The 16391-nt window shown below is 32.0% G+C and overlaps 1 protein-coding gene across 1 annotated transcript; it reads right to left on the bottom strand.

Moving 5' to 3' along the window:
- Positions 1 to 3977: 3977 nt before the first annotated feature.
- On the bottom strand, positions 3978 to 6826 carry LOC146913489 (chaperone protein dnaJ 72-like). Its single transcript, XM_085716709.1, has 3 exons — positions 6395 to 6826; positions 4976 to 5042; positions 3978 to 4380 (listed from the first exon to the last, which is right to left on the bottom strand). Exons 1-3 carry the CDS (start codon positions 6823 to 6825, stop codon positions 4126 to 4128), a joined length of 753 nt encoding a protein of 250 aa, XP_085572835.1. The 5' UTR covers position 6826; the 3' UTR covers positions 3978 to 4125.
- Between the last annotated feature and the right edge of the window lie 9565 nt (positions 6827 to 16391).

The following is a 16391-nucleotide window of genomic DNA, read 5'->3' as shown; positions in this document are numbered from 1 at the left end:
AGTGTGCCTCCAACAAAGGAAATTATTTGCAAATTTAAAGACCTTGTTGACCTATTAATTAGTCAATTATGAAATTACCTTAATTTTGGTCAGCAAATTCAAAGGGTAATACACGTGGCATGAAAAGAGGGATTTGTTCATTGACTTTTCTCATTTTGGTCAGCAAGAATAAATTGACTTAATTTTGTTCAAAAACATTTGAATTATTTCCCATTTTGTGATATTGCTAGACATGGCCATTAAAGCATGTGAAAGTGGGAGGAAGAGTGAGTTGTTTGAAATTGAATGCGAAAAGCTTGTGATCCAATCAATTATATAATCAATTTTAGATTTATCAAATATTCATTATTTTGTTTACTATTTAGTGTAATATTTAATTTGACAACATCATTGATTAAAATTATACATGTTATCATGATAGAGATTATGATAATGAGACACAAAGTCTTTTATAATTTTGTTATTCTAAATTGTTCTGGATCGTTTGATTTTTGTGAAGTGTGCCATAACAATTGGATAATGTTAGTGACCACCACGTTGGCCTAATCATATTGTTCAAATGTCGTAAAATAAAGTTATAGTCTTTATAATGCTTAGTTACCAAATAATTTAGAGAAAAGAATCTGACATGACCTAGCCGTTTTAACCTATTTTCTTAAGTCTAAGTCAAATAAATCATTGCCAAATGCATCTCTCCAATTTATCCTAGTTACAGTTGATATTGTTTTATAGAAATTTCACAATTTTTGTAGAATTTTTTAAAAATAAATATTATTACTTGATGACAATTTAGTATACGTGCTAAATCCTACATCAATGCTCACTTACGATATAACTATATACTCTTGACAAGTCAATTTAATCAAAGAGGTGGAAAGATACATGAGATACTTTATTTGGAGTGCAAAGTTAAATACTAGAAAACATGACATTTTTTAATAGAATTTTTTTTGTTATCCCATATAGCTTAAGGTGGCCTTCTAATATATCTTTATACATTCTTGATGAAGCTTGTAATCTGAAGATTTGTTGGGAAATGGTCTGAGTTTTTTAGAAGCAGGGTTCTAAAGAAGAATAAGTCATTTGTCAACCATATTTACCCTTCTCAAGTTAGAGTGGCATCAAACATCATCCTCACTAACACACCAATCTAAATTTCAATTAAATCCTTTATATTATGGAGATTGGTAACAAAAGTTGGAGTAATCAGTGCAGATTGGATATCTTTGCAGCAGTGATCAAAATTGTGAATGTAATCAAGTTCTGCAGAAATAATCAGAGATTCAACAATAGAAGACCTATTTGCAGTTTAGTTTTAGCAATGTTAATAATAATTTTACTTTGTGTGCCAGTGAAAAAATTTAGCAAGTGTACTAAACTGTCGTCAAGTAATAATATTTATAAGTTCGTTTCCTAAGGAATTGTGAATCTCTACTTAATTAACAACTACTATCATGTTTAGGATGTAAGTACTAAATCATATAAAACAATTTACTTCATTTTTTATTTCCTTTTCTTTCACTGCTTAGCAACTGGGTCTAGAGTCTACAATTGGTTACTTTAGTTTCATGATGTTTTCACAAAATAGTGAAGTCCAATATATTGGTACTTTACCAGTTTCTCCAATTACAACCCCATAATGTCTTAGGTGAATTTGCAACTTTTGCAGGTTTCGATGAACGTTAAAACTCTTGTCTTGAAGGCGTAAATAGAATATGTCTAAAGCTACTATAGATTGAATGATTATAATTAAGGCAAGCCCTAGATCGATTTATGAACATCCGTAAACGCATAAAAAACAATAAGGGTAAACATTAACCAAATAAACTAACCAAACCAATTGGAATCAAAGACAGCTCATCAAAATACATGGTTCAAGCATTTACATAAAATGCCATCTACTCATGATTACTAAACATAAACAATTGAATATGTAAAGAAATACATGAATTAAGGATCATTAGTTGATGAATCCTTGCCTCCCGAAAGCTTCTGGTCGCTCCCAGCTGGTTGAAATCGCACTCTGTTGTTTTCTTGATCGTCAAAAGATAATTTTTTACTAACATATATAGGGCGCCTCTATATATAGGAGAGAAAAAACCCAATCCATCAAGTATAGTTCTATTCACTTTTTATCTCCAAGTGATTGTTCACTTATGTTTTGTTTGTACTTATGGCATTTTGTTTTGTTTGATTTTGCATGTCTAAATTTTGCATGACATTTTATTTTATATTATTTTTCTCGTGAATTTTATGGATTGTGTTGCATCTATTTAAAATTGAAGATGCAGGCCCATGATCAGCAGGAGAGGAAAGGAAAATTAACCAGGTATTCATGGTTTAATGCTGCACTTGCTTTTTTCTTGGCATGATAAAATATGATTCCTAATTTTGGTAGGTACATTCCTGACTCTGCTGATGCAGTAAACAGTGTTTCAGAAGAACTGACTCAGTTACCTGCATCAAAAAAGATTCATTATGCGTGCGATGATAAAGAAATTCAGAGCAAAGTCTCTGAAGAAACTTCTCTGAAGAAATATGATTCATTAGGTGACTTTTAGGATTGTGTTATCATTACCTTACGCAGAAACAAAGCGAATCGGATGTGCATGAATTTTGAATTTGTTGATGAGATTTTGTAATCTGTATCTGCAGGTAGCAGACAATGAAATGGCTTTCCCTTGCAAGCTGTGGAATGGTGATTCATGCAGAAAGTTCAGGCACATAATGGAAAGTTCCAAAGATGTGATAAGAGGATATATATGGCCCCAATCTATCTTTAATTGCTTTGTTATTTGCATATGTAATTTCCTTTTAATGTGTAGCTTTAAGAGCACGCGTTTAATTTGGTTCATAAAATTAGGTTCCTTAAATAAATGAGCTGAACTTTAGTTGTATATAGTTCTTTATATCGTTCGACTCGATTGATTCTGATATCATCTTTGTAATCATGTTGATGGTGTTGGATTGCTCTCATAAGTTTGTTTTTATCACAAGTTAATTTGCGACAATATTTTTAAAAAAAAATAGCAACTACATAATTTTTTATAACAAAATGTCAAAAAAATCTTTTTGTTTGACGGGTTGAGCTGTCAACTCGTCAGTCCGCAACTAAATGGGGCGGGATGGAATTTTGGACTCGGCCCGTCTCATCCGGTTTTAGATGGGCTTAAGCAGGGCGGGTCTAACGGGGCAGTCTAGTCCGCTTTACAATCCCTAGTTTCAGCGATAGGTTATAACCAATTAACTTAAAAATAAAGCTTATAGGCAAAATTAACTAAGGGCATGTTTGGTTGACTTATTTGAACTTATATACTACCATAAACACTGAGACTCTTTGAAGAAGCTTATGAAAACAGTTTAAATATTCATAAATCGTTTTCAGCTTGCTAATTTCCATAAACTCTCAATGCTAGGTTAATTATGAAAACAACGTATTGCTTATTTGAATCAAAATTGACTTGATTTTATCTTTTGTCACATAAATAGAAATATCATATACATAAACACTTACATGATACACGCTTATCTTATATACCTAAAAAAAGCGATTATACTATAACTTATACTCCCTTCTATCAGTTATATGTATTTACTTAAATATAATGGTCTGGTAAGCCTAAAAAACTTTTTATGACTTTTGATCTATGCTTGTTAGCTAAATAGGGTAGGCTTATAAAAAAGCCTTAACATTCTTTATTTTAAAAAAAAAAAAAAAAAATTGCTGAAACATAGTGCTTTGTAAAGATAAAATTGCTGAAAATGCAAAGTACAATGACAAGAATTTAAAAGGGGAGAGAAAGTATACTTTAGTTAAGAAAAGCTTGAGTGAGTCCATTTCTGGTTACGAGTAAGCTTCAAAAACTAAGTATCCGATCTTTTTGTCTTTGTGAGAACTCTTATTTTTAGAGAAAGAAAACTAAGTAACTGTCACTTCAGTGACAGTCCACGATCATGATAGTTACTTTGTTGAGCCAGTCTCAACAGATCGTGTCGTAGGTTGACACACTTCCAAAATTTGTTCTTCGTCAGTTGATATTCCGTAAAATTTAAGTCTTAATATAACACGTGTTTGAAAGATCCATTTTCATTCAAAGGTGTCTCCAAAAAAACGTGTCTCATAAGTCATCTTCTCCGTCGATATCCAAATCCTCGTCGATTCCTCCTATAGTTTATAAGGAAAGTTGGACTTTCTCTCGACTCTTTGTCAGCTCCGACCTTCTGGTTTCTATGTAAAGTTGGACTTTTTGTTGACTCTCGGTCCGCTTCATGGTTTCTTCGGGAATTTGGACTTGATGTTGACTCTCGACCTGCTTCGACCTTCTGGTCCACTTCAAGCGACGATAACACCTGCCTAATATATCTATGGAAAAGAAGGCTCTGGAGAAAAATCTTCCATTAGTTTATCAACAAAATATTTTTAACATCAGAAGCTAAACACTTGATATTTTAACATCATCAGAAGCAAAATCTTCCATCGGTTTATCCGACCTAGTTACAGATTAATGCTGACAGAAAAAATGTATGGTTTTGTGTTACATAATTCACACTATTCTCTCATAGTTAAACTAAGGGTCTATCAATGTACTGTCTCAATATTTTGCATTATAATTATATCTCTCTATAAATTCAAGGGTTAAATATATGTTTACTCCCTCAAAATATACTAACTTTCATTATTTTAGATCCACTTAGAGTTTCATTTAAAGCTCAATCACCTATTGGTTTGAGATTCGAAGTGCTTGCAGACCCTCGTTGGGGAATTTGCACTGCCGACTTACACCACGCTCTCAATGCTCCGACCAGCACTAAAAGTCCACCTTAGAACAAGTTTCGTACTAGAGGATTTACCGAACTCGGTTTGTTACGGGTTATAATATTTGTTACAGGTTATATATAATATCAACTTACAAAATTGATTGGTATAAGAAAATGAAGCAAAGGCTACTTTTAAACAATAAAGTCAAAAACATACCTCAGGATCTGGCATCTTCCATGATTCTCTGCTTGAATAAATTACAGCTACCCCGCCTAATAAAGCTCTGGATGAAAATCTTCCATCAGTTTATCAGCTAAATATGAATTTGGACGACGTTATATATGAACTCTATTCGATACAGATTCATGTATAAAGATTAAGCAAATATAAAACGGGAAGAGAAACAAAAGATTGCAGAAAGTAAAGACTTGAACACGCATGACTTATCGAGGTTCGGAGATTGTTCTACATTTTCACTGAGGTCGATTCCAATATTCCATCACTATAAACACGCTGAAGACAACAAAATGTTTACAAGACTTTACAAGAAACCAAAATCACAGTTCCTCACTTGTACTCTCTATTTTCTTTCTATCAATGATTCTATGAAATGTTACTCTACTGTTATTACAAAGATACATAAACTTGTAATATAAGCACTTATAGTAAAACCTATGAAGCAGTCAGACATTGGACACAACACTGAGACATCAACATCGTTGACAATCTGAGAAAATTAATTAATTGAATGTAATCAACAATCACATTTATCAATGTCGTATCAATAAGTAAATCATTATCAGGCCGAACCAACTAAAGGCCCATTGGATTGACTTATATGAGTTTATATATTAGCATAAACACTATGAGACTGTACGGAAGATCTTATGAAAACAACTTACATGTTCAAAAACTGTTTTCAACTTATTTCCATAAACTCTCTCTGATAGATTATGAAAACGGCTTATAGTTTATTCAAAAAGAATTGACTTTATTTTATGTTTAGTTATAGAAATATCTTATACATAAGCATTTATAACGAAGATACATCCCCCTCGCTTGTACAATATGTGTCCTCCCTTGATCAATTATTCTGTAAAATGACACCCTGCTATACCTATACAAAGATATATCAGCTTATACAAATAGTTACGAAGTTAGTTATAATCGAATCACCGACAAATTTAACAATAAGATCATCAGGCCATGCTTATTAACTGCTGGCTATGCTCGGGATGGCTTATTTGAGTTTATCCACTAACATAAACACTTGTGAGATTTTCTGAAAAACATACTTATGACGTATCCACGAGTTGTTTTCAACTTATTTTCGAAAATGACTTACACATTATTTGAAAATATTTTGACTTCGTTTTATATTTTGTTATAGAGATAGAATATGCATAAGCACTTACACAATAAACACACTTATATAAGCATTTAATTAAGCTGTTCTTTTAATGGTATGTTAGTAATTAGTCGTTAGGTTAATATTTTTCCCCTTAACTCAAACCAATTGACCTACTCAACGTCCTGATTAGGCTGTTCTTCCAGACAAATCATACCTCAGCGAAGATCCATTTGAAATAACAAATATTAATTACGATAAACATGGAGAAAATAGAATTGGCTTACGCTGCATATCCAAGATTACGAAGGGAAGACCTTGTCGTCAAATTCCGAATAGCAGCTCCAAATTTATCCCCAAAACCACCTCCACCGCCGCCACCACCACCATTAAACCCACTAGACCTAGTTTTATCTCCATAACCACTCCCTCTTCTACCATATCCATACTTTGAATAATACTCGGTGCACTGGCACCGGCACGGGCCTCCACCACCGGCCTGTGACCGGTAATTATATTTGGCACGTTTGTGATCATCCATGAGAAATTCAAAAGCTTCAGAAACCTGCTTGAATCGAAGTTTGGCGTTGTGTTGAACGTATTTCGGTGACTTAGAATGCTTATCTGGATGACATTGAAGCGCGAGTTTCTTGAATGCAGCTTTGATTTCTTCTTTGGTTGCTGTTTTTTTTAACCCTAGAACCTTGTAGTGATCCATGGGAGAGATTTCGATGTTTGTGTTTATGTGTGTGAAAATATTTTCTTTTTAAGGTGTTCTTTCCATATATATATGTGACCATGCATAACTTTCTCTTCAAGTTGCCTAACAAACTGGATTCTCATGCAAGTTAACTCCAAACGATAAGTCCTCCCAAAAGAATTTAAGATTGGAAAATGTTTAATGTACATCTCATTGACATGTATACACTTTGAGATAAAGAGAGAGAGAGAGAGAGAGAAAAAAATAATGACGTATTAGATGTAATAAATTGATGATTTGATAGGAAGAAAGGAATAAAAATAAAATGCATAGTTGAATGTGTGTAGAAAAATAAATGGTGTCTATATATTGTTTTTATTTAAGATTTAAGTCTAACAAGTAGTCTATTATGAGTTAATTTTTAAGATTTGAGTTTTGGTTTTCAAAAGTATGATATGGTTGCGTAGAAAAAAAGTATGATATGGTTTGTTAACTTGTTTAAAAATATATGTCATGTACACATATTTATATAAATAATATGTTTTTTAGGGGAATTTAGTAATATGTTCTATGTCCCTTAAAAATGTATTATGTTTAAATAGACTGATGAATTAATATATTGATGAGATTAAACCCTCTTTTGATTTTTAACCTAACATTTTAAAAAAGTTGACTATATATATATTATCATATTTCATTTTTAGTTTATAGAAGAAATACATTTAAATATGTGAAAAATATTAATGTAGACTAATAGGCCAAAACTACCGCAGAAAGTTAACAATTTTTTTTTGAAGCAAAGTACAAAAAATTATATCATAATAATGCAATACAAAATATTATTTATATATACTAGCGAAAAGACGGGCACTCACATGTCCGTCTTTCCACTCTTTTTATTGCGCTAACGTTTAAAAATTATGAATGTTATTTTTTTTATAAAATTTTAATTTTGATTAAAAGTAAAAATATAAATGTTTTTTGCATTCAAGTTATAACAAATCAAACTAATCATGATTATCTATTTCAATGAAACCAACAATATAACAAAAAAATATAATCTAAATTCTTATTTTTTCAATGACACCAACAACAATCTTTATTATAGAAAAAATTGTTGTTTTAGGGTATAATTGGAATAATGAAAAAGTAAGTATAGATACATTCATCTAGTTTGTTACACTTTTTAAATGATAAAGGAAAAAACTGTACATTTGTGTTGTTACACTTTTATTTTAATATTTAAATTTATTTTTAGCTCTTTGTTACATGTGTTATTTGTATTGAAAATTGAGAGAATTTTTGGAAAGAGAAAAGCCATCCCAAAAGAGATGAAAGAGGTTATTTTCTTTATATATACTCCCTCCGTTCCTTTTTAAGTGTCTTTTTAGGGTGAATTTTTTGTTCCTATTTAACTGTCTTTTTGGTATTTTAACGGTACGATTTGTCCATTATACCCTTTGTCAATTACTTTTATCCTTTTTAATAAAACTAATTAATGTTATTTATTTGGAAAACTAAAGTTTGTTTTTTTTAAAACAAAGTTTGTTTGGTTTTTTTAAACAAAGTTTGTTTCTTATTATCTTCAAATTTTAAAAAAAATTTGTTCCAAACAATGGTTCCAAGAAGAGTTAAAATTCTATAAATAAGATAAGTAACTGATGAAGTAGTTTTACATGAAACAAGATAAGTATTTGTGTATCGTCTCCACAGGGAATAGTGTGTTATCAAGGACAGTTTAACATCAATTATCATTCCAAGTATTAAGAGTACTTGTTTGTTTGAATTGTAACTAGCTAAACTAAATTACAAAAGTAAAAGTTGAGATAAATAAGGATTGAAACTTGTTAGGAGTAGAGTTCCTTAACCAAGCATCACACATAACCTAACGATCCATACGAATTCTAGCTTTATAAACAATATTATCACAATCAATTCTACACTATCCTTCGTGTCCAAAGCGATATAATTAACTCTAAGGTATCGTTTAAACATTCGTGTCCAAATCCCTTAAACGTTCACAAAGACGATCGGATAACTTAATCGACCGTGTCCAGCCTGACTAAGTGTCCGAAAGCATTAAACTCTTGATTATGGTGATTATCAAAGATTAACAAAGATGTCAAGTAAGTTAACCTAAGATATATTGCTACTCTAGGTCTAGATTCAAGAGTTCGTGTCCAAATCATCTTGAATCTCATTGAAAGCATTAACAACAAGAATAACAACAATATTGAATATAAATTGCTAGAACCATATATAAGCTTAAATCAAAGGATTACATGTTAGCAAGGATCAAGTTCCCAACAAAGGGTATTTAGCTACACATCATCATGTAAGCCTTGCAAGGATGGATTGAAAAGGAAAGATTCATTACACCTTGTGATGTCTCAACAAAGGATGAAAGATCGAACTTCCAAAATCACTCTCACTCTATATGATCAACCCTATTTCTCTCTATAAAATATCTATATCTAAAAACTAAGAGAAAAACTAAGAAATATCAAGCTCTAAGATCTGCTCTTCAAAGAATAGCAAGGGGCTATTTATAGAATTCCTGCTTTGCTTGAGCTCGCCTAGCGAGCAGTCTTACTCGCCATGGCGAGTGATGCTTCCTTCACCATTAAGATTCTGCCACGTCACCTTTGGAGGGTCAAACCGCCCTTACTCGCAACGGCGAGTAGCTTTGCTCGCCTCGCGAGCAAGAGGATGCTTACGGCCCTTTTGCTTTGTTTTGATGCTCGCCACTGCGAGCTTATGTGCTCGCCTCGCGAGCAATGGGGTACATGCGGCCCTTTTGCACTTTTCCTGATTTTTTTCATCTTTGCTTAGTGTCTTGAGGTCAAATCCTGCGCAATTGGGTAAAGTAAGGCAATTAAAGCGTAATAAGGCAATTATCACTTTTATCTCGGCTTTTCCCTAAATAACTTGCAAAACAAGTAACAAAAGTGCTTAAAATATAACATGAAAGTATCACTTCCTAGCACTTATCAGTAACAATTGTTAAAAATTTCAAGTGTGACTCTAGCATTGGTTGAAGTCATAGTTGAAGCCTTAACTTTACTTAAAGGAGTTGGAAGAAAGTTAATTTTTTCTTAACTTTTGATTAATGTGAAGTTTGAATAATTTTTATATTGACTTAGAATAATTAAAAAGATGTGCACGATATTTAAAAAATTGACAATTGTTTGTTATGAGGGAGAGAGTGCGCAAAAAAGAAAAGGAATTTGTTGGAGAAAAAGATAATAACTGACAATTGTTTGTTACATGAGAAAGATAACATATTAAATTTATTGGAAAGATAAAGTGTGTGCAAAAACATAGGAAATTATTGGTTGATTAAAATGAGGGTATAATAGGAAGAAAATGTGAAAAAATACACATCGCTATTTTGGTGTAAATTTTCTAAAAAGACACTTAAAAAGGAACAGAGGGAGTAGTATAGAATAGAAGATTAGCGTTTAGAAGGGCATCCCGTGTCAGTTGTCCGCTTTTCTTATTGTGTTAATGCGCATAAATTACTAACAGTAGCTTTTATAAAGTTTTGATTAAAATTATACGTATAGATAATAAATATTTTGCACTTTCATACTCATACTGTAACAAATTATAACAATTTTCAATGATACCAACAATATAAAAAATATAATATATTTCATGAAAACATATAACAAATATAATATATATATTCTTATTTTTTTAAATGACACCAACAAAATAACATTCATATATATGGTCAAATTTGTTTAAAGGTATAATTGGAATGAGAAAAAGTCATCCCAAAATAAAACACTTTCCTTATATATAGTATAGATTTACTTATATAGAATAGTTTGAGTGGCCTAAAAAAAATTTAGGCTTATAAAAAAGCCTTAGCATTCTTTATTTTAAAAAAAAAAAAAAAGGCCAGGTCCTGACTTAGGCTAGGATGTAGGTCCCCGTCAGCTAATCTGACCTATTTCCAACCCTACCGTCCAGCTAATACACTTGAAGGGAAATAAATGTAAATACATTTGGTCTTCCTTACCTTGAATTGGGGTATCATCCGCTCACCGGGAAATAAATGCATTTGTAAGTACTCTTTGCACACACTAAGGTCTTTTTTACCTTGAATTGGGGTATCATCCACTCACCCAAAAAATTTCTTCAACAAAAGAAAAATTAAAGATATTAAAAACTCATACGTTATTCAACTTTTTATAAGCTATTCTTAGATTTTATATTAGACCTAGCTCATCCTTACAAAACCGGCTTGTGGGAGTGAGGGTTGTCCATGATCTATAAACACTACACATGCTATATCTCAAAGCGATGTGGGAATGAATCCACCCCTTCAAACCTAACACAATGAAGGTGTTGGAGGATGCAATGAACCAACTAGGGCGGACCGAGGCAGAATTTTCAACAGCTATCTACCTTAACTGTTTGTAAATCACATGGTTTTTGAATTTTGAGCTTGGCAAGAAGCTTAGTGCTGTCTCTGGGCCTGATTTTCAACGGAATCAAGTGGCAAAGGTTCCAGTTCAGTAGGTCATGAACTGTGCATGAAGGGCTCCTAAGTCAATGTCTTTGTAGCAGTGATCAATAACCACCAATATGATCTTAGAAAAAGGAAAAAAAAACACTTAACCTCTTCAGATTCTTAACAATTGGGAGAGAGATAAAGATCAGTGATAGGTAACTACTAATGTGTAGAAAAGTTAAACAAATGATAAAGATACTTGGTTTTCACTAAATGCCATTTGATTAATTGCTTTGTTTTTGCTAAAGATACTTGGTTTTTCTAATGATAATATGCCTTGCTAGATTCTTACTCTTTGTCTGCTCAAAAGTTGGAAAAGTTGCTTGCAGAAGTTCTATAATGCTATATGATTTGTCGGATGTTCTATCATTTTAGAGCGTTCATTCTATGGTTAGGATACACGCTCTTGTTAGAGGGTATATATAGTTTGAAAAAGGGCTGCTGCAACTCTTCATAGTATGCAGGCTCTAAGCGTTTACTGTTTATGCAGTAAACGTGTTTTCGGGTTAAGCTATTCGTGAAGCTGGTTTGTGCGCTTTGTTAGCATAGCATGCGTACACAATGAGTTCTTTTATGTCTATTCTTGAAACAAAAATGCCTCTACAGTTGTACAGTGGTCTATTCTTTTCGTGTCTTTTGTTAGGCATGCAAAAAGTATGAAAAATCCGAGCACGGAAACACTCAATGAGTTTGACAAACAATTTGTTAGCATGGTTGAGATGTGTCTTGAGATGTTTGTTCAAATAAGATTAAAATGGTTAGTGAACACATCATAAACTCGATTTTTAGTGTAATAAATTTTTCTATTATATCATGACATAAATAAATCTAATATAAGCAATTTATATACACTATCAATTGAAATACAGTGTTACTCATCTAGGATATCTCATGTCAAATCATATTTAAGCACCAAAATATAAGAGAACTTGTGCAAACTTAAACCCATAGTTTGAGGGACTAAAAGAAAAATAAAAATAATCATTTTCTCAAAGAATAGAGGAGCTAGGTCAGGAAATGTTTTTGATCTGCAGTTACATATTTTTTTCCTTCATCATCTGATATTCCACTGATGTGCTTGAAAAATCTACTTTCTCCTCCGCTACCGTATTATCAAGAGGTGCGCTGAAGCTCGTCATGTTATACAAATGTATCTGACAAGTCCCAGTACAACCCGACGAGCATAACTCTGCAGAAAGATCATCCATCAGTTTAATTATCAACAAAATATTGTTAGCATCAGTAGCAAAACACTTGATATATTTTTAACATATCATCAGTTTATCCCGCCTAGATACAGATTAAAGATGGTATAAAAAAATGTACGGTTTAGTGTATCAGTATTCTAGAAAACCACGCAACAGATCGATAACTATGGAGCTTGAGTTCCATATGCATTTAGACTTTCTATTCTATAACAAAACTATGTTATGCCGACGCAAGGTTGTTGTCGGAGTGATCCAATTGACCATAAGCCAGGCCATTGTTACAAACTTATTCACATTTCAAATCGGTAATTAGCACAAATATGAGAATATTACTTTGATAGGTACCAAAATTTCTGCTCAAACAATATGGAGCACAACTCCATAAAATTTGCTCAGAACCTACCGACTTATAGAGTCTGCAACCCTTCTCTCCTCCCTCCCACTATTTATAACCCTCGCATATTTTTCTTCTAATTTATCTGCCACGTGGCATTTCCAACAATAAGGCTTCAAATTAAGGTAAATTCTAACAAATGTCGTGACTTGTATTTTCAAGACTAATGATTCTTTAAACAGTGTCTATAGGACACAGACACTTGTTAACATGACCGTTAAATGAATCATCGACCATAAGGTATTGTCCGTCATAGATATGCATGCCTACACGGTTTTGTCCTTAATTAAAAGTCGCCCCAATGAGTTGACGAGAGTGAGATTAATAAACTACTCTTAATCTCAACCCCATGCAGTGTCACAATTTAAGAGTCTTCAAGAACAAGAGTTGAGGCTAACGAGCTAAGGGATCGTCAATCCAACCCCGTGTGTGGCTTAGCTAGGCTCTCCTTCTACATCAATGTTCAAACCAAAAAACTATTGCTTGAAGTTATTATAAACTACCTCTATCTCAATCCAAACTAATTAAGTAAAACATTTTGGTTTACTAGAGCAAAAATCTTCACAAAAATCCATAATTTGAAAGTAACAACAATCAATCAAACTTTATCCTACGAAGTGGGGTCAACTACATGAATCAATCACAATGGAACTATTGCTTGTAATGTATAATAACTTAACTTCTTGTTGTTTAATTTTATCATAATTTCTTAATGTAATTATTTACATAATTTCGTAATCAATTTGTTTCTTCTTCTAAGAGACAAGATCATAATAAAACCAACTCATACAATAAATTTGGTTCCTACCATTTGCCGAGGCCGTAAAGGCCTTTAGTACTATGTTAAACAGAAAGAAAGATGTTAATAATCACCACCTATACCACGGTAATAAACCCATATTTAAAACCTTGCCGAAAAAGTGACAATGAGAAAACATAGATTGACTTACATTGAAAATCCAAGATTAAGAAGAAAAGATCTCGAAATCCGAATATCAATCCGACCAGACCTACTTTTATACTCATAATATTCATTCTGCGAATTATAATTCCACCCATTCCTAGCACCAGCACTAGAACCAGTGGCACTTCTTCTGCCGGCACCGGCATTTTCTTTACTGGCACCGGCATTTTCTTTACCGGCACCACCGGCACTTCCTCCACCGGCATTTGTCTGCTGCCGGTAATTATACTGAGCGCGTTTTCGATCATCCATGAGAACTTCATACGCTTCAGAAACCTGTTTGAATCGACGTGTAGCGTTGTCTTGAACGGATTTGGGTGATTGATAATACTTATCTGGATGGCATTGAAACGCGATTTTCTTGAATGCTGCTTTGATTTCTTGTTTTGATGCTGTTTTCTTTAACCCTAGAACCTTGTAATAATGATTCATGATCAGATTTTGGTGTGTGTGAAAATTGTTTGATTTGCGATAAAATTTTGTTTTTAGGGTTTTCTTTTGGTATTATATCAACATGCATGGAAAACTTGCTCTTCAAGTTGGTAACAAACTTAGATTCTCATGCAAGTTAACTCCAAACGTTAGGTATAGTATTATAAAAAGATATGTCCTCTCAAAAGAATTTAAGAATTAAGCTTTGGCTACAGATTTATTTTGTAGTCCTAGGTTTTTAAAAATATGATACTGTTTTTTTCTTTGAGCAATCGGTTAACCTATTTAAAAGCATATTTCATATTAACATATTATTTATTTAAATAGGTAATTTAAATATATAAAATATATAAAAAATAATAATATGTTGTGTTTAAATAGATTGACTATATAGTATCCTTTTAAATAATTTAAATATGTTATTTAAATATATTAACGTACTTAAATAAGTAATATATTTTATTTTTAAATAGATTGACGAACTAGTACACTGATGAGATTCCTTTAGATAACCATAATGCCACCCATGTGCTACCCGATTTAGTACCCTAATTAACGATAAGGTCCTCTTGAAAGAATTTAAGATTGCAAAATGTTTAATGTACCCCTGATTTTGACGTGTATATACCTTGAGATAAAAAGAAAAAAAAAGAATATGATGTATTAAATGTAATAAATTGAAGATTTGATAGGAAAAAATGAATAAAAATAAAATGCGGTGTTGAATGTGTGTAGAAAAATAACTCCAAAGGTTTGGTGTAGTGGTAAAATGACAAGTCTTGAATCCGATAGAACCCGGGTTCAAGCCCCGCTAGTGCCTTTAGAGGGAGGTAAATGTAAATACTTTTGTAAGTGCTCTTTGAGCCCGAAGGTCTTCCCTGCCTTGGACTGGGGCACCATCCCCTCACCCTAAAATTTTGTAACCAGAATGTGTGTAGAAAAATAAAAGGTGTTTAAATATCATTCTTATTTAAGATTTAAGTCCTCATTTAATCTTTTAGATTTGAGTGTGGGTTTTCAAAAGTTTGATATGGTCCGTTAATTTTCTTAAAAGTCTATTTCATATAAATATATTTAAATAAATATTTCCCTAAAAAAAGATCCCGAAGGTCTTCCCTGCCTTGGACTAGGGCACCATCCCCTCACCCTAAAATTTTGTAACCAGAATGTGTGTAGAAAAATAAAAGGTGTTTAAATATCATTCTTATTTAAGATTTAAGTCCTCATTTAATCTTTTAGATTTGAGTGTGGGTTTTCAAAAGTTTGATATGGTCCGTTAATTTTCTTAAAAGTCTATTTCATATAAATATATTTAAATAAATATTTCCCTAAAAAAAATTAAATAAATAGTATTTTCTTTTAGGAGAAATAAATAACGTGTTCTATCCTTCAAAAAAAATTGTTCTATATCACTTCAAAAAAATATGTTTTATGTTTAAATAGATTGACGAATTAATACATTAATGAGATTAAACTATTTTTTTTTATTTTTAACCTGACATTATAATGAATTTGACTATATATATTATCATATATTTCATATTTACTATATATAAAGAAAACAACTCTTGTACCCAAAAAAAAAAAAACAACTCCTTGTCCCCGTGAGTTTAGCTCAGTTGGCAAGGACATGCATTATTATATGCAGAGGTCGGGGTTCGAACCCCGAACACCCCACTTATAAAAAAGGTTCTAGCCACTAGGCTACTTGGCAAAAAAAAAAAACTCCTTTCAACTCTTTTGGGTTGCCTTTTTCTTTCAAAAAATGTCCTTTATTTTCAATACAAATAATATATGTAACAAATAGATAAAAATAAATTTAAATATCAAAATAAAAGTGTAACAAACACAAATGTCCAATTTTTTCCTTTATCATTTAAAAAGTGTAACAAACTAGACGAGTGTATCTATACTTGCTTTTTCATTATCCCAATTATACCCTTAAACAACAACTTTTACTATAATAAAGATCGTTATTCGTGTCATTAAAAAAATAAGAATTTAGATTATATTTTTTTGTTATATCGTTTGTTTCATTGAAATAGATAATTGTGGTTAGTTTGA

This window comes from Medicago sativa, chromosome 6, assembly GCF_051527215.1.
Source record: "Medicago sativa cultivar Bolivia chromosome 6, Bolivia_mono, whole genome shotgun sequence".
Taxonomy (NCBI): Eukaryota; Viridiplantae; Streptophyta; class Magnoliopsida; order Fabales; family Fabaceae; genus Medicago; species Medicago sativa.
The sequence above is the reverse complement of the archived record's forward strand: the minus strand, read 5'-3'. Positions and strand labels throughout refer to the sequence as shown.